Here is an 18,322-nt window from a genome sequence, read left to right as displayed (position 1 = left end):
CGCGTGCGGGCTGGCGGCTCCGACACCCCACTGGCGGAAATCTACCGAGGGACGCACTCATTGACCAATCCAGCTCGGGGGAGGCGGGGCTCCGCCTGTCGCGGCCTATCGGAGCCCGCGTGGGCGGGTCCCGCCGGCCGGGCGGCGTGAGGGATGCTCGGTGCGGGCGGCGGCGGCGGCCCCGGGGCCCGCCATGGTGTGAGGCGCTGCCGCGATGAACGGAACGGTCCCGTCGCTCTACGACCCCAAGGCGCGGGTGCTAAAGCTAGGGGAGAGCTTCGAGAAGCAGCCGCGCTGCGCCTTCCACACTGTCCGCTGTGAGTGCTGCGGTTGGGGCAACGCTCGGGGGCTGCGGGGGTCGGGGTGAGGGGTTCGGTGGCTCCCGGTCCCCGCAGTCCCCTGAAGGGCGGGGGGTGGCTGCGGCCATGCTCGGCGGCTGCCGCTTTCTCGGGATTCTGGGGTGCAGCTGGGCGCTGAATGCCGTGGAGCGCTGGTCCGGGATTTCGGGAGCGGCGCAGGTTTCAGTCGGTGCTGGGAGCACATACGGCCATTGTATCCTAGAACTGTCCCTCTCTATCCGCTGGGCACTAACTTCGCTTTTTATGCCTTTTCCATAGTGTCTCCCTGTGGTTCTGCTGGAAACCGAGCTAAGCTGAACCTGTGGCTCTGTTTTCTTTCCTTGCACTCAGTTTTTAGAAGTTCCGTACGATTCAGCAATCAAAGGTTAAAGGCGGGCAGCGTTAATCACGGAGCCAGTGCACCCTCCCTGAGTACATAATTACTATCTAGAGAGGTGTGTGCCCAAAGATTCTGAGGGTAGCTAGGAAACAAATGCTCCCAGGATTATAGTCCTTGGTAATTTAGAACTGCAGCTTCTGGTTTTGTTCTCTGGCTATTTATAGACTGATATCCCCAAGATTCAGTCTCACGTATGTTCTCTGGAGAGTGTCCTGTGTGCAAGATTGGTAATGTGCTCTCTGTGAGCAAAGGGAACGGCACTTGGGCAGATTGTCTCCAACTGTGGAAGCGGAGGAGAGGGGAAAAAGGCTATAAATGGATTTAAACAAATGCTGCAATTTGAAAGTTATCCTAATTTTAAAGAGGACTAACAACCCTGTCTGGTACCTCCTACCCTTAGAGTTTCATGCTGACTCTTGTAATTTAATGATTTATTCTGAAATCTGTTTTGAAATCTCTCTTCCTTTCCAACAAATGAGACATAGAAACTGGCACGTTTGTCTGTTCTATCAAATGCACATGCAGAAGAAATATCCTCCAACACCTGACTTTTTTAAACAGTTGAGTAAAAGGGAAAACAGCTGCTGGTTAGAAGTTAAGATTGGAAGTATTAATGTCTTCATTTTCTCAAGTATTAACAGCCACGTGGCCATATGTTAAATAAATATTCTCTGATTTGATGAGAAACTGGAAGGATTGTATGCTTATTCCTGTAAGACAACATTTAGGGGTTTGCCCTAAACAAGGTTAGCAGGGGCTGTCACCTGTGTCTGAGCTGCGAGCCTCCTGCTGCACGCACAGCCCTGCCGACCAGCTCCTGCAGCCTTGTTTTCCTGCCCGGATGGTGTTGCTGGCTGGAGCCTTGCTTCCCAGCTGTGGTCTGTGCCGCCTGGGCCGTGGCTGCAGGCCGAGTTAGGGAACTGGGAAGCTCCCCAGTTGCAGGAATGCCGCCAGTGACCAGCTGCGTGAGATGGGGCAGGCAGCGAGGCGGGGAGCGTGTGCCGAGGTGTGGCCATGGAGCGTGTGCCGGCCCATGGGTCCCCCCCGCGCCTCCACCGGCATCCCGGGGTGCGAGACCGGCCCTGCCTTACCAGGAGCTGCAGGCTCAACCCCACGTTGCGATAACCCTATGTTTTCACAGGCCTTGAAGAACCTCTTGATGCCATCCTGTCTCCCTAAATCGGCACAGGCAGAGTTTTGGCTGTACCCTTTCCCAATTTATTTGTGGTGGAAATGATACTTTGTAGGTAATGGTATGTAACAGAGCTGCCATGCTGATGCCTGAACACATGCATGTTTGCAGTGTCTCTTGGAGTTTTGAAAAGGACCAGAAATCGATACCCTCTTTTGCTCAAAACTTACTTTAACCAGTACTTTAGATGCTAAAAAACCAAAAATGTAAATAAATGTTAAATTGGGAAGGAATTTCACTTTAAGGAAAAAATAACTATACTGAAACACCAAGTTTTTGTCAGGTTCTGACATGCTTGTTACAGTAAAGTCAGAAACAGAAAGAGAAAAAGAAATAACTATTGATTCTTCTGAAAATAATTACATGAGAATTTATGTTTTGAAATATAACACAGCTTGTTTGGCCTTTTTACCCATTAAAACCTAAAGATGCTTTTCTAATTTTAACCAAAAGATTTAAAAACTTACAGTGAACCCTGAGAAAAGCAGCTTGAATTTGAATTCTACTGACTTATGGAATGATCTGCTCAGGGGAATGGTAGATGATACACAAGCAAAAAAGGCTTTTACTTAATAGCCTCCAACTGCAATTAAGTGGTGTATGCATTTATAAGATTCCTGTAAAACCTGTAAATAATCTAGTTTGTTTTTATATTTAGATGACTTTAAGCCTGCATCTATTGATATGTCCTGTGAAGGAGACCTTGAAGTTGGCAAAGGTGAACAGGTGACAATAACGCTGCCAAATATCGAGGTGAGTTGATGTGGCTGAAGAGTGGCAGGCTTAAGGGAATGATTTATTTGGTTGTTCCAAGTATATATCCTGACTGTGGAAGGGTATAAAGTTTTAGTGCTGTTTCAGAGCTGCCTGGGTGATTTTTAGAGTAGAAAAACAATTGCTCTAAGAATGTAATACTACAAAAGACCCAAAGGTTAATCAGCTGCACTGTAACTTTAAGTGTATTTGCTGCTCTGGAAATATGCTGTAGGATGACCCAGAAGTGTTGCGTACACAGAAAAGCTTTATGTGTATGTTGGCAGTGCTAGCTTCCCCTTGGTATTTATTGCTCTAGTGTAGTTCTAAAGCAGGAAATATTGGAAAGGGAAAATTTACTACCTGCCATGCTTTTCTGCTCTGCTGATATTGGGACTGAAACCCCTTTTGGTCAGAGGAGCCTGCTCTCATTGTGAAATAAGGATTTAATCAGTTTCAAACTAACCTAAGTGAGTAAAATCCCATTCCAGTCAAACACCAGCTGTTTTTGGACATGGCTACTGTGAACCTCATTTGAGTTAACCAATAACATTTTTAATGGCTAGAAATGATCACTTGTTGTGAACTTGTCACCACTGATGGATTGCTGTTCCTAAGAAAAACGACTACAGGAGTAACACTTACTGGACTTCTGATTTAATAGGGTTCAACTCCACCAGTGACTGTATTCAAGGGCTCAAAGAAGCCTTACCTAAAAGAATGTATCTTAATTATCAACCATGACACTGGAGAATGTCGCCTAGAGAAACTTAGTAGCAACATCACTGTGAAAAAAACCAGGTGGGTGATTTACAGGAGAAGCAACTGTGCTTTACTCATTGTGAAAATCAGTTTGTTAATGAGTTTAAACTGAGATATATAACTACATATTACTATTTTTAGGAAAACATAATTTTAGAAAGTACCTTGTTCAAAGGAATGAAAAGCCTGCTTTCTCAGCAAACTGACTTCAAATATTTTGAGTCATAACTGCAGAAATGGAAATTTATATTTGTTAATCAAAACATGTCATATTATTGAAAGAAATAGTAACTATTTTCTGGTGAGTTTAGAGGCAGGAAAACAAAGATCTGTTTGGCTAGTAGCTTGCCTACTGTCTTCTGACTTGTAAATGAGGAAAAAAATCTGAAAAATTTGTGACAGGTCTCAGTAATTTCAATGGCTTGTTTTTCTCATACCAAGTTTTTTTAATATTTTTTTTTCTGCTGCTGAGTCCATATAAGTAACTTCCAGCAGAATTATTAAGTAATCCTGGGTAGCAAGGTATAAAAAAAAAAATCAATTGACAAAGTGTTATAAAGTTATTAGCACTGCATCAAAAAATCACTTTTAACACACATATCTATAATATCAACAGTATAATATTAATATGTTATATGTATTAGTATAACAACTGACCAGTATAATAACTTACCTAAAAATCTAATGATGCTATTTAGAAAGGCATGAGAAATAATTCCATGGTACTATATCCCATGTGTTCTTGCCTTTTTCCTTGCATCTTGCCTTCTAGTAATTAAAAATCTTTCTTTTTTACACACAGAGCTGAAGGAAGTAGTAAAGTCCAGTCTCGCATTGAGCAGCAACAGCAGCAAATGCGAAATGCAACAAAAGTTCCAAATAACATTAAAAACTCTCCATCAAAAGAAAAAACGTTTCCCTCTTCTCCTATGGATGACATTGAACAGGGTAAGCTCCACTGCCACATAAGTTTCAGAAACTTTGATGTTAACAAGCAATTGGTTTTTAAGAGGTTTTTGTGTGTGTAGGTTGTTTTTGTTTTGTTTTGTATTATTTGAGTTTCACACTAGAAGCTGATTATGTGAGCAACTTTACTCTGATATGGAAATGACCACTCTGGCTCAAGTGGGTAAAAAAGCAGTATTTGTAGCTTGCTATAGTGAAAAAACAGCTGCACCATTAGACTTAATAATGCCAAGAGTCCTGGTGCTGTCTCCTTGACTCTGTCTTCCACTGCTACTTTAATCAAGTGTATGGTTGGTTGTATTGTGGTACTGGAACTAAGTCACTTCCATTTTGACATTGCTCCTTTTTCTTTCTGTGCACTCAGCAAATATGTTACAGTACTTTACAACTCAACATTCACTTTAAATTACCAGATAGAGCCCTGTGGAAGATGAGGTTCCAATGAAAAAGAGAGCTAAAAGCTTGCATAAATCAACCCTTGAGCAGTGCTATGTACTGTTTCCTTGAGAGACTCTGGTTTGCTGTGACACTCATATTTCACTTAATAGGAGGCCTTATTTCCTTTGGGAGGACAAGGAAGAGATGGCAGGTGGTAATTACTTGCTACAGAAATGCTGACAGGTGGCAGTTTCATTGACTGGAACTGACATCTGCTTCCTAAGTTGTTCTGAATTCCTTTAAACAGATTTTTTTAGATGTATCATTATGAAGATGATTTCTGTTTCCATTTTGGTCTTAAGCTCTGACCACCAATTTATATTGCAGAACAGTACTCAAATTTATCTAAGGTTGCAAAGAAGAAGGAAAACTTGAGCACATTAAATAAAAATATGCCTTTTCTAGGTGTTTTTGGGGGGAGTGGTGTTATTAAACACTGAGTCTCCTAAGTGACTGCCAATGTACCAAACCGTTATGTAGTGCCAGTCCAATTTTGAATATTATTTAAAATGCTGAAAAATTGAAAAGGATGATAGAGATATCAAGTCATCTAGTCCATCCTTCTGTCCTAAAGTCAGATTTCTGATGTAACTTTTAACCTGTTCTTAGAACCTTCCACTGACAGATCCTTGTACTTGCTGGCAAGCCATTCCAGGGCTTTGCTCTCCTTACTGTTCAGGTTCTCCTGTATAAATAGTCTAACAGCAAGCCTATTACTACTTTCATATTTATCATGCAAGTACAGAGCAGATTACTGGGCTGCTTTTGAGCAGTCCTTCACAGACTCAAACTCCTTTTTCCCAGTCTTTATGCAAAATGATGCCAGTTGGTTCAATCTTTCCTTGAAGTTTACTTTCTAAATTCCTGATTTGTTGTCAATTTCCTTTAGCTCTCTTGCAATGAGTCCAAAAAATTCCTAAAATATAGTCCGTAAACACACCTACTGAGGTTTTAGCAGTGCTGATGAGAGCAAGAAGGCTGCCTTAGAGTCACTATTCATCTTTATACACAAAGAGCAAATAGTATCACAAGACCAAACAGTATCAAGTCATTTCTGCACAGCCTGGTGTGGTAGAATCAAGTGCAGGAATCCACTGTAACTCTCAGACTCTTCAAAAGTGTCCCCTGCTTAATTATCCTTCATCCCATGGCTGTGTAACTAACTATTCCTACTTAAGTACACTACCTGGAACTTGTTACCGACTTTGTTTTCTGGAGTGGAGGGGAAGCTCATTCTGCCATTAATCCTCTAGTATGTGTACAGCTCTTCCTTCACTGGTTAAAATATCTTAATTTAAATTCTGTCTGATTAAATTGCATCAAAATTCAAGGCAGAGATCTTATTTCTCAGCTTTTGGTTTTGGGCATTCACTTAAAATTGTTCTTATATTAGACATTGCTTAGGAGGAAGTGGAATTGAATGCTTAGGAATTGAGTGGTGTCTTTCAGTTAGGTGTCTTACAGCTCCAGATGTGTGGTGGGTCATGTTCTCTTATACACGCCCTTAATAAAAGAAGGATGCTTAGATGCTTCCAATTCTTATTTTCTTTCTGCTCCCCTTCTTTTTTTCCTTATGTTTGAGTAGTCCAGACTTTCATTGCTCTTTCTTTTCTCTCCTAGCATTGGGTTAATTTGTCCCTGTAGCCATAGCTGCACTACTTCAGGTGCCATTTTTCCTGAACACCATTTTCTTTTTGATTGGCCTTTGATAAAGACGGCCTTTCCTTTAGATTGGCCTTTGATATCTTGTATTTCATAGAAGTTTGTTTTGAAGATTAATCTTTTTTTTCCTTCTCCCTTCTTCTCTTAAGCTTTGCCCTGTCATGCATCTTGGTGACTTTCACCTTCAACCTGTTCTGTATTGCATAAATTTGAAGAGATGAGTTACTCTCCTACTTGCTTTATTGTGTCTGCTATATCAAAGCTGTTCTGGAAGTATTCTAAGAACTTGTAAGACCATCTTATCAAATGTCTAGGTAGTTACAATCTTGTATAGTGATGAGCTTCTGCACCCTGTATAATTTCTCAAGTCCTCCCTCCACCATGATTCAAAGGTCTGTTCCAGACTTCTCTCAGCACTCGCGTTTTGCACAATTATGTGTACCCTTCTGCAAAGATTAACTTAATCTGTATGTTGGACTTACGTGAGAAATGCATACTGTGCAGCATTATTTGCACCTCCAAATCTATAATGAAACAATGATTTGGAGAAATCTTCCTCATATAAACTTTGGATGGTTCTTTTGGATATTCTTCATACTTAACTTGATTTTGAGCAAAAGGTCACATGGTCCAAACAAGTGTATTGATTGTAATGCTGAACTGCTGGGAGGCATTTTGGATGCAGTTGCAGACATCTTGCAGTGACTGATCTGTGGATTGTAACTGCAGTTTTTAGTCAGTGAAAGCCATATTTGGGGTGTTAAGGAAAACACAGAACATTTTGTGTTAGTTGCAGAAATTAAAGGTTATGTGGGATGCATTACCCCATGGAATGCAGGGTTAAGTTTTTGTGTTCACAGTCACCCTTGTTCTAACACTTGGCTTGAAAGGAGAAAGTGCTCAAGCTATAAGGATAGAAAACCACATGATAGGCTGGATACTCACTTGTGCCCTTTTCTTTGTTCTGGAGAGCTTTGGTGGGTTTGGTCTGGGGTGTTTTAAAGTTGCTGTAATGTGTGCCTGATGTCTGTTGATGTTTTTTCCTTTTTTCTCCTCTTCCCTATATTTCAATTATGATGAATGTAAACTGAGAAACAAATCATATTGTTTGCAGAGCTAAAAGCAGAAGCCAGTATCATGGACCAGCTGAGTAGCTCTGATAGCTCATCTGACTCAAAAAGTTCTTCGTCCTCTTCATCAAGTAGTGAAAATAGTTCTAGTGATTCTGAAGATGAGGAAATGAAGCCCTCTCTTCCTATGTCAATGCCGTATTTACAGCCTCAGCCTACTGTGTCTGCCATACCACAACAGGCTGTTCCTGACAAAGATGCCAGTCATAACAGATCCCAAGAGAGCAGTGGTCATATGATGAATACACTACGTAAGTACAAAGACTGTTCTTTTCTTAGTGCACAATTCCAGACATCAAGATTCTGAAAGGAAACCATATTGTTTTTAAGTATGTCTCTGTTATAATTAAAACTGTGGGAAGTGATGCTAGGGTTTGATTGTTCAGCAGCAGGCTGAATTAGACACTGGGCTAGAAGGTTCGTGGTTCACAGAGATATTAAATTAAAGCTGAAGCAGTTGAAAATATTTCCTAAGCTGTTCTGGCCTCCTCCCAGTTCTATACATTGGGACTGGAGAGAACAGTAATTTTGTATTGAAAATACTTGAACTAACAGGGCACTCCCTAAACATATGCTTATAATTTCTTGGATAAAACTATGGGAAGGATACTATGATTGCAATACTCTGAGTTACAGAAAAGATGGTGTATTCTTAGCTGTGTCAGTTACAATTATTCATGACAGTGTTCCACTGGCCAACATGGCAAAACTGTCCTTTGCATATAAGGAAGGAGGTGATTTGCTTTCAGGTGATATTATCTTATTCCACACATTAGGCAACTAAAACTGTAATTTGAAGAGTAGCTGTGATGTTCAAGAGGGTTGCTGCACAACCTGGAATTGAATGTTCAATGTATTCAAGAAAAGGAAAGTTTAGAAGACTCTCACATAAAAAAAAAAAAAATCCTGCTAGGCAGAGAAACTTAAGTTCACTACCTAAATAACAGGAGTATTAAGACATAGAAGTGAGTATTCAGCTATGATAGCTCTTCCAGAATGATTCCATTTTTAATTCACTGCTTAGCTGCCATATTGGTTTGAAGAGATTTCCATCAATCCTGGTTTGCAGCTTAAGATCATTATGGTTTATTATTTATATGTAAACGTGTTATACTGAAATTTTAGACTCGGGCAGATCTACTTTTATTTCAGCTCTTAGTGGATAACATGAATGACAGTTCTTTTTATTTTCTCTTTTTTTTTTTAGCTAGTATTTAAATACTTAAATAACCGGCATTGATATTTAATTATGTACTGCATTAACAGATAAGATCAGACTGAAAGGTCCTGTGACTTCATGTGCTAACTAAATGCTGCTTTCATTTTACTGTCACTGCAAAGAACAAAGTCTTCATGTTTACAATTTGTGTAACTTTAGAGTGCCACTTATTTCAACCCTTACTAACAAATGTGATTTCCTGTTCTCCACATTTTAAATAAAGCTGTTATGAAAATGTGATTAAGCTTTATCCCCAGTGACAGAATCTCAGGTGGCAGTGCTTCCAGTGGGAAACACAAGTACAGGTGGTCAAGTCCACCAGTTCCAGCATAGGGAGAAAATGCTGTTTGAACCATGACAACATCAAGACTGTTTCAGGGGAAGCTGGTGGCTTGACGTTGTTTGAGAACTATGTTGACAGGTAGAACCTCTGCCTGTAACCTTAGGCCTCTGAGCTTGCCCAGTTCTTGAGATTATTACCATTTACTTCTATTATGGTTACAGATATGTTACAGTTTAAAACAATTCCATCCCTAACTTTAGGTGCAGTTAAGACTTACAGGACACTTCCACTAGTTAAAGATCAAACCAGCTACTTCCAAGGAGATTGCTTTTCTCTAGCTCTGTTGCTGAGGGAATTTGGCAGGAGAGTAAAACCTGGAGACACTAAATGGATAGCACATTGTTCTACTTTGAATGGCAAGAGTTCTCAGTCTGATTTTGTACAGTCATTTCTTCCACCTCAAATAAAGTTTTGCAAAAATAAAATATTGAATCAACAAATGTCAGCACAAGCTGCTTGCTTGTCTAATCTTGCTTTCAGGTGTGTGTACTTATGTCTGTGACTAGTTTTGTGCACTTCTGTAGAATCAGGGCTATACCAGGTAATTAGTGAAGTTTTTCTTTGACATTCTGTGTGAAGGTTGGGGAAAGCTTAGAGAACAGAGTTTTATCTTGCATGTAGAAATTATACAGCTGACATTTTGTAGAACTTTGAAAATGGAGGAGGTGGTGTCTAGAGCATGGTAACTAAATACTGCTGTCAGGTACATATCTACCTCTTCAGGAATCTTGGGCTCAAGACTGCTCCTCACTCCCAAAATATTACTTCTTCCCCTTTCTATCTTGAGAAGCTGATTATATAGGCTCACAACTTGCCATATAATAAGATCTGTAAATGGTGGCACTAATAAATCAGTTCTTCATGAATATTTGATCATATGTTGCTTTATGTCTACTTTTTGTTTAAACAAGGGTTATGTTAAATAAAGCAGCTTTCCAAAGAAAACCCAGCATAGATGGGTTATTCTGTGGCCTTGTGTTAGATACTTAGTATTCAACACAGCTTCACCACTTTTGACGCTTGGTGCTGGTACAGACATAGCTGTTTTATTTTGACAAGTAATAATTTTCCCTTATATTAGCTTTGTGTTGGTGACCACTAAGATGTCTGAAACAGTGATCACTCCAATGAGTTTCCCTGTCCTCTGTAACTAGCAAGAATTCAGTTGAGTATATTACATTCACTGATTTAAAAACATAGGAAATGTAATTTGCAGTTCAATCTATTTCTCCAATTAGTATTGCTAATAAGCAACTGGCACCATGAAAATTCAACAGTTCTCCCTCACTTTACTACTGTCGCATTAAGTACAATAGTCTAGATGTCTCTTCAGGGTCCTCATTAAATGAGCTTTCTGTCTTTGCACCAAATCCATCTGAAAGCCACCAGCTCTAGTTTGTGCTATTTTGCCCTCTCTCTGAAGGAGGTTTTTGGAGATAGGGTTGCAAAAATGAGACAGAAAGTTTAGCTTGAAGTAAATCCTAACATATTAATTCTGACTCTGGAACTTGGAGTTCTTGCTTTTCCCATCTGCTGGTTTTCTCAAGCATTGGTATTTTTGGCTGGTGTTACAGGGTTTGTGTAATTTCTATTAACTGTGTTGAAATAACTTGAAGGCTGCAGAAACATTATTTGGAAGGTTATCTTCTTGTTCACACTCCCTGTCCTCCCATAAAGTAGGTAGTGCATAACAGTGCTGGGATTTCTAAGAATTCACAGTAATTCTCCTTAGAGTGATAAATAAAGGAGTTTAATTTACCAATACCATTCTATTTCTTGAAAGATCTTTTAGGATATTATATTGTTCTGAATAATTATTGACAAATAACTTGATTTGGTTCTTTCTAAATTGCTTTTTAAATTTATCTTAATATGGCTGTAAATTTTTTCTCTGTATAGATGATTTGAAACAAAAAAAATGTGTACAGTAATACTTTATAAAGATTGCTGGAAACAACCATCTTCACTATTCTTTTCTTATATAAAGTGTTTTTGTTGTTGCAGAGAAACATGTACCACTTTCTAAGCTTTACTGCTGACACAGTGGAAAACAAAGGAAGGCTAAATGCAGCCATGTTAAAGACTCCAGTGTTCTGGCAGAAATTATATGCCTGAGAATAAAAGATCCAATCTGACTGTCTTGTGGGGTTTACCCACTTGAGGTTACTTTTTCACCCATCTGCAAAAGGGGTCTGTGAACGATGCTGCAGCTGAGGAAAGGGCATGTGAAAATAGTGTGTTGACTCAGTTTTCTCAGTTTCAGTGATTTTTCTTTTGTTTTTAGGCTATTTCTGCACAGCCTGAGATTATTGGTTTATTTCTTTTGTAATTGTTGTTTGGCAAGGGAGGTGTGGGTAAAAGCATACCAGTTGGAACAGACTCCTAAAAACGTGTGGGAAGTTGCTAGATATGATGTAGATTGTGTAGAGCATGTTGCTGTATTTTTTGTTAGTTATCTGTCATCCTAGGAAGATTCCCCTCCTCCCACCCCCTGAGCTTATGGACATCCACAGCAAGCACAGTGTAGTCTTTTTACTTCCTCATTTTGAAATATATATAGAGAGAGAGCCACCAAATTAAAGTGCTGTGTAAAATTTCTTTTGATGTTTTGTTTGCTCACTTGTTCCAAAACCAGTTTGAAATAGTAGGTCACTGATACATCTTTAAGTGGTACGTCAAAGAGTTGCTCTTCTTGATTGAGACACCACTTTGTTTTCAAGCACAGCTGAGTAGCATTCAGACATGTTTCCAAAAAAACCCAACAACTTGTTTATCATAAAACTGCATTCACCAGCAGTTTTTCCACTTGTGAAGCATGAAAATGTGGGTGGAAGAGATACTTAGGTGTTGTCTTTTGTGATCTGGTGATACTAAATAAATGCCCTTGTGCAAATATGCTAATGGCTTCCTTGCCAAGATTTTAAAATTGTAGAAAAGTGATCTCTCTAAGGTTCTGTCACTGGGTGTGTGGTTTTATACCTACTTATTCTTTTATCATAGAATAGTTTGGGTTAGAAGAGACTTGAAGGATCATCTTGTCCAGCCCCCCTTACCTGTTTGCTATTAGCTTTTCTAAGCCTTAATTGGGAAAGGGAAGATCTTGAAAGAAGAGAATTATTTCCTTGAAAATGACTAATATATTGACTCTTTCTCTTCTAGGAAATGACTTGCAGCTGAGTGAATCTGGAAGCGATAGTGATGACTGAACAACTTTTTGGCCTTAAATGTATCACCTTTTTTTGCTAAATAAGTCTTAGCATCTGTTTTGCACTAAGATTAGATTACCAGAGACTGGAATGAATGTCCTCAATTTTGATAACAGACATCCTAATTTTCTACTGACACATCATGTCTATAATACAGCAGCATTGATATCCTGTCAGTGCTATGGTTATGTGTTTATCTTTCAAATTACTGTATTTACAGTAAAATTGTGTATGATCTGATTTTGATTATTTTTGCCTCAGACACCTGTTTTACTTGAAACTGATTTGTAACAGCTAGTTACTTTATATAAATAGCTATGGAATGGAGAAATTTCTGATATTTATGGAGGCAAGTTTCCTTCCTATCATTTAAATGCTGATCTCACAACTTTGACCTGGAGGGAGTGAAAGGGAGAACAACTAAATGAGGTCTGCCATGTCAGCTACACTTTTTGTTCAGTTCACAGTTTATACCTTTAAGGAAACTGCTGAATAATGTGGTCCACTAGTGCAGTTACAGTTTACAATTGTTCAACACATTGCTGAATTCTTAATTTCATTGTATAATCGGACTTTATATTTCTGAGCCTCAAGATTCCTAAGGGAACTTATCTATTCTCTGCCTGTTTTACGTAACTTGAATAAGGCAGTCTTTTTACAACCTTTTTGTATCTAAATTTAGGTAACTGCAGAGACAGCAATGAATTTCCTTCATTCAATTCTGTAATGGTAATCAGAAAATTTCTTTGTGGAAGTATAAAAGTAATTTAATAAAGCAAATGTCTATGATTTTCATGCATCAGATTGTTTTTACTGATTAAGAATTTTATTTTCTACCTAAAGTAGTCATGCCAGTGAAAGAGTCAGGCAAAGAAATAAAGCAGTGAAATAGTAGCTAATAAGGATCTCCATCCTGTCTACAAGACTGAAATGTTTGTTGCTTTTGTTACATTGAGGTGACTCTTACTAAGAGCTTGCCAGAAGTTTTTGGTGGTGCAACTGAATGTTTATTACGGATTATATCCAAATGCCAGTGAGAGGTAATACTATATTAGACAACAAAAGGTCTTATTTTTTCCACATTTGAAATTATACTTCATGACCTGAAGAACTAAGGATCAGACTCCAAATTTCATCCTGTAATTTACTACTTAAGAGTTTTGTAACACTAGCAAATGTCTGTAGGGTGAGTTCTGACAAGATAAGTCTGTTCAGTCTTGCACAGAAGTCTCCTTTGCTGGATTGCAGTGATTGGGTCACAGTTGTGTGTCTAAACTGTGAGGATTGAATCCCATATGTCAGCCTGAATGTGCAGACAAGGAAAAAACTGCACACTCAGTAAATGTATACAATAGATGGTACTACGAGAGCTTATTCTCTGAACTCTGCTCTATCAGCCCAGTGAAATATCGGAAATTAAATTAAATATGGGAAATGCTGCTTTTCAATACTTCCATATATTCTGCTCTGCACCAGATCACAGCTCAGTAATCTTCTGGCTCTTAAAGTTGGTATCATAAGAAGCAAAATGTTCTTGTGTTTGTACTTAAAGGAAAAAACTCAAGTTAATAGCCATGGGTGAGCAGGTATTAGAAAAGGACTAATGCACAACCTTGAGGAAGGTTGCTATGTAATAACCCCTGTAAGACATTTTAAACTCTTGAGGCAAAGGGGATTGAGGTCTTCCATAGATCCTAGCTGTTGGTGTGGTAACTCTGCTAGAGTGGCACATGCTGCTGACAAAGTCAGCTATGGCAGTGTGAGGAGCTGAGCTGTTGCTCCTTAGCACTAAGGAACAGCCCTGTGTGCTAAAGGGGTCTATGATAATGCAGTGTCCTTAGCTGAAATGTCTTCTCTTTGCCTTTCCACTGTCCTCAGTGCTTCACTTGCATGAAAGACTTCCCTTAGGATGATGCTAAATTCTAATTACAGCCAGAATGCTGCTGTTTTTCCTGAACAACAGGGCATTCAGGGTGCACAGAGTGAGCAGATGTGTGGATGCATTGACCAGGCCACAATCTAAATCATGAAGAGCATGTGTATTTATGGATTATAATCACTCCTTCAGTGATAAAACTGTTGAGTGCAGTCTGTATATAACTGTGCTCACATGTATGCAGGTGCTTAAAATATAGCTCAGGGAGTAAAGCAGATTTCCAGGTTCCTGGGTCTCAAGACTGTAACTAAGCCTAAGCTATCTTTAGGATTTGATCTTTGTGTTGAAAGCTTTCTAGGAAGGGAAGAATGTTATTGAAGCTTTTGTATAGCATGTACTACAGAGTGGTTAGTGGCCAGTCAGGCATTTTGTCAAATGCACAATTGTGATAATTCAGGAGAGCTTCCCTTTGTAACAAGACAGGAGATAAGATTCTCTAACAGTTCTTGAAGAGATAAGGGTAAAAAGATACAATGTAAATGTATTAAAGATTAAAGCTCTGCATGCCATTTCTAGCCCAAATATATGTGATTGGCTCCCTCATTATCCATGTACCTGTCAAACAGTAACACGGGAGTAAGGAGCTTGTTCAGCCTCCTCATGCAGAGGATTTGGCAAGGGTCTCATTTGTGACTTGCAGGGGCATTTCCTCCCCTAAGGCTGGGGTTGTGTCCCCTGAGCAGTGCTGAGCCTCCATATCTCCTTCTGCAGGTTATTCCCAAAAGACACGAGTGAGAAGGGGATTGCATTGAGATTTTAAAGCAATTTTCTTCTTTTTGGACCCTGATTTGAAAATTATATTCTTCCCCCTTAAAACCAGTTTTATTAATGTGATATCGATTTAACTAGAAAGAAATAAGTATCAGCTTTAAGCTCCATGACCACTGTTCCTACAACTTCTGAGTACTTTTTTTAAAATGACTTCAAATATATTAGGCTCTATCTTATTTCTTTCAGTTATTTTGTCTTTACATCCAGAGATTTAAAGCATCTGTGTGTGTATCTCTAACGAGCAGATACATTTGAATAATATTTTGAGACATTATATATTGTTCTGTGACATTATAATGAAGCTATTGTGTATTTTTTGGATTTGAAGAACAGCTGCTTATCACTTATATTGATAAATCAAAAATACCTTCACAATGCAGCTGAAAATTTGAGAATTTTTAGTCTTCAGTGCTAAGGGCCAGCCACTGTAGTCACAGTTCACCTGCCCCTTCTCTCTGCATGGCACCTGGTACAAGCACAGTTTGTCTGGTAACTACTTCAAGGTCGCAGTATTCAACTCCTGATAATTCCTGAAATAGGGATTATGTGTACCAGTTGTATCTACCTTGCCTGGAAGCTTCCAAATTTTATAAGAACGCTGTCCAACTCTTGTTTTTCATTAATCTTGCCCTGGGGCATGTGGGAGGCTGGGGTCATCTCTTCAGGGTAGCTCTGGCACCACTGTATTCCATGATAAACACTGGGATTGTCATATACTTGGGGTTCTCTGAAGGCAGAGTATAATAATTTTTCAGATTACAGGACTTTATTAAGTAACTTCTGTGCTAACAGACAGAAGTGTCTGTTACTTTAAGAACACCTTAAGATCACCTTAAGAACAGAACCACTGTATTTTTAAGAAGAATTATTTGTTTGGTCTTTGCTGATTTCTGGGGAACCAAATATGAACAGATAATCTCAGGTAATAGTTTGATTTGGTACTCAAGACGTTGATCCACAAAAATAATATAATTTCTGGCCAACACTTTTTATTTTCTTTAGAATTTCTACAGGAAGGTTTCTAAGTACAGCCAAGCAGATGGTTGAATCCCCCTTAAATGGAAGAGATGAGGATGCATAAACTGGACAGAAGTGAAGAAGCTCAGAGGAAGAAAGAGAAGATTACTTGGGTCATGATGGTTGCTAGGCTGAATGCTTGCAGAACATGTGAATTCCTTCTCACCACTTTTTGAGGTCATTCTGCCAACCACATGCGGTGCTAAGGACAATTGATACATATGGGTTTCAGACCAGCTTTTTGAGGACATGTAAAAAGAAGAATGAGGAAAAAGAGTTTTGAATATTGTTAAAATATATATTCCTGATGCCTTGATGGATATAGGTGACATGCAATAAGAAGGTGAAGATGTGCTGAAATGAGGAGAAAAAAAGAAATGATCATGTCTTTCACAGTTTAGACCTCAAATATGATATAAGCAGCCATCCACATCTGAGGGAGGATAGAAAGACTTCTGTGTATCAGCTATCACTCTGCTCAGTTCAATGAAACTAGAGTAACAGCTTTTCCTAGTTAACTTGTTAACAGTAGCATCCCAAGGTGGCAGCTCCTTGCTTACCAGATATATGCACAGCAGTGGGCTGAAGTAATGGAAGTCTCTAAAGCATCTGTTACTGTGGGGTTTATTTCCCCACTTGCAGATTCTCATAATGGAGAAAAGCTCCTGAAGAGCAGACTCAGAGCTCAAGGCTTGTATTGGCATGGTGAACTACTCAGCTCCAAAGCAGAAATCCAACTTCATACAGGGTTTGTGTAAAACCAGTGCCACATCTGCTGGGAACAGCAAGGGCTTGGGCTCTAGTTGTTTCTGTGGTTTTCTGGATCCATAGAAGAAATGAGTATGTTCTCAGATTTTCCTTCTCTCAAAATCAAATCCCTCTGCTGTGGTGAGGAAGGAATGGAGGTTAGAGGCAAAGATGAAGGAGCCTTTCATTCAACAGAGACGGCTTTGTTGATGTACAACACATACCTGGTGAGTTAGCTGCGAGACCTCTCTTGACTCGCTTTGAACAGGGGCCCTTGTTACAGAACCTGTTCTCCATCTCTCATCTCCCATGCGCTGAGCAGCTTGGCTTGTTCTCGTAAGTGCTTACGCATGACAGAGGATTACTTGCTCCATCTAAGAGATGAGGCCTTCTTTATGCTGTTATTTAAAGTTTAAAGAAAAGTGGAGTATTTTAAAAAGGTAATTAAAGAAGACCCAACAGCAACCTAAACTCTTCTTTAATATCTTTAGTTTCACTTCCACATGCTGTGTATCTTGTTCTACCAGTTTCAGTGTTCTTGCAAAACAGTTGCACAATGGCTTCCTTTCAGCAACCAGCAGAGTTAAACTTCATTGGATGTGCATTTTCTAAGATGTGCTGAATTTCCAATAAACTCTGCAGACCCCCTTTTTCCTTGTGCCTTTTCATTGCTACAACTTCTGGAATAAATATTCATGGACATCCTCATATACAGCTCCCAGAGACATGGGAGCTGGTTGCAGCTTGAAAATACCAACTCATCCCTTATCCAATTACCTTTTTTACATCTGACTCCTTGCACACTGGCAATTTATGAAAAGATTTAGGCTTTTACCAGAGTTTTGTTCCAAGTGTTTATTGTAGTATTAAAGAATCTACCATTGTGAAGTGTTCCTAAAAGCTAAGGCTGTTTTAAAGGCCAGTGTCTGACTGAGATTCCCCCTTCAAATAAAAACATGTTTGTGCCAGTTTTCTGCAATGAGGGCACAAAAGACTATTTTGGAATTATCTGTCCTTCAGCAATTCTGCTGGAAATGTTTGTGTGCCTTATGATCCTCTCCCACCACTGTGTGGAATATCTTCCTCTCCTATGCTGCATGATGACCTGGGCTTCTGGGTTTTTCTTCTGTTTTGTTTTCTTTTTTTCCCCATATGTGAAAGTTGACATTTAGCTAACATTTTATAACTGTGTTTTTTTAGAAATGCTGGTCATCAAAAATGTTTGCCAAATGTGACCTGAATGCAGGTGGGGAAAACTCCATGCAGATTATCACCTACACTTGTGTTACTCCCTTGTTTTAGCTCTTTCTCCTCTTACAAGCCACACTTTGCCTCATAGTTCACCAATATGGTGTTTGTCAAGGACAGTGAAGATCAGTGGCTATGTTTAACTGAGGATGTAAGACCGTTAAGCTATTTAAGACATTCTTTCCACAATGACT

The 18,322-nt window shown here is 39.4% G+C and overlaps 1 protein-coding gene across 3 annotated transcripts; it reads left to right on the top strand.

Moving 5' to 3' along the window:
* Positions 1–114: 114 nt before the first annotated feature.
* On the top strand, positions 115–13,199 carry EAF2 (ELL associated factor 2). Of its 3 annotated transcripts, XM_058839802.1 has the most exons (7): positions 185–317; positions 1,880–1,991; positions 2,589–2,683; positions 3,348–3,484; positions 4,248–4,393; positions 7,626–7,892; positions 12,363–13,199. In XM_058839802.1, exons 3-7 carry the CDS (start codon positions 2,615–2,617, stop codon positions 12,407–12,409), a joined length of 666 nt encoding a protein of 221 aa, XP_058695785.1. In that variant the 5' UTR covers positions 185–317; positions 1,880–1,991; positions 2,589–2,614; the 3' UTR covers positions 12,410–13,199. The 3 variants fall into 3 exon arrangements, with proteins under 3 accessions (XP_058695783.1, XP_058695785.1, XP_058695786.1); XM_058839800.1 differs by lacking the exon at positions 1,880–1,991 and having other exon boundaries at positions 115–317; XM_058839803.1 differs by lacking the exons at positions 1,880–1,991; positions 3,348–3,484 and having other exon boundaries at positions 281–317.
* Positions 13,200–18,322: the final 5,123 nt, after the last annotated feature.

Source organism: Poecile atricapillus, chromosome 5 (genome assembly GCF_030490865.1).
Source record: "Poecile atricapillus isolate bPoeAtr1 chromosome 5, bPoeAtr1.hap1, whole genome shotgun sequence".
In the NCBI taxonomy this organism is placed as follows: domain Eukaryota; kingdom Metazoa; phylum Chordata; class Aves; order Passeriformes; family Paridae; genus Poecile; species Poecile atricapillus.
The sequence above is the reverse complement of the archived record's forward strand: the minus strand, read 5'-3'. Positions and strand labels throughout refer to the sequence as shown.

Coding starts and splice junctions, on each gene's coding strand:
- EAF2 (XM_058839800.1), top strand. CDS start 215: ATGAACGGAACGGTCCCGTCGCTCTACGACCCCAAGGCGCGGGTGCTA. Junction 2,684..3,347: donor TAACGCTGCCAAATATCGAG/GTGAGTTGATGT, acceptor CTGATTTAATAG/GGTTCAACTCCACCAGTGAC. Junction 3,485..4,247: donor ATCACTGTGAAAAAAACCAG/GTGGGTGATTTA, acceptor TTTTACACACAG/AGCTGAAGGAAGTAGTAAAG.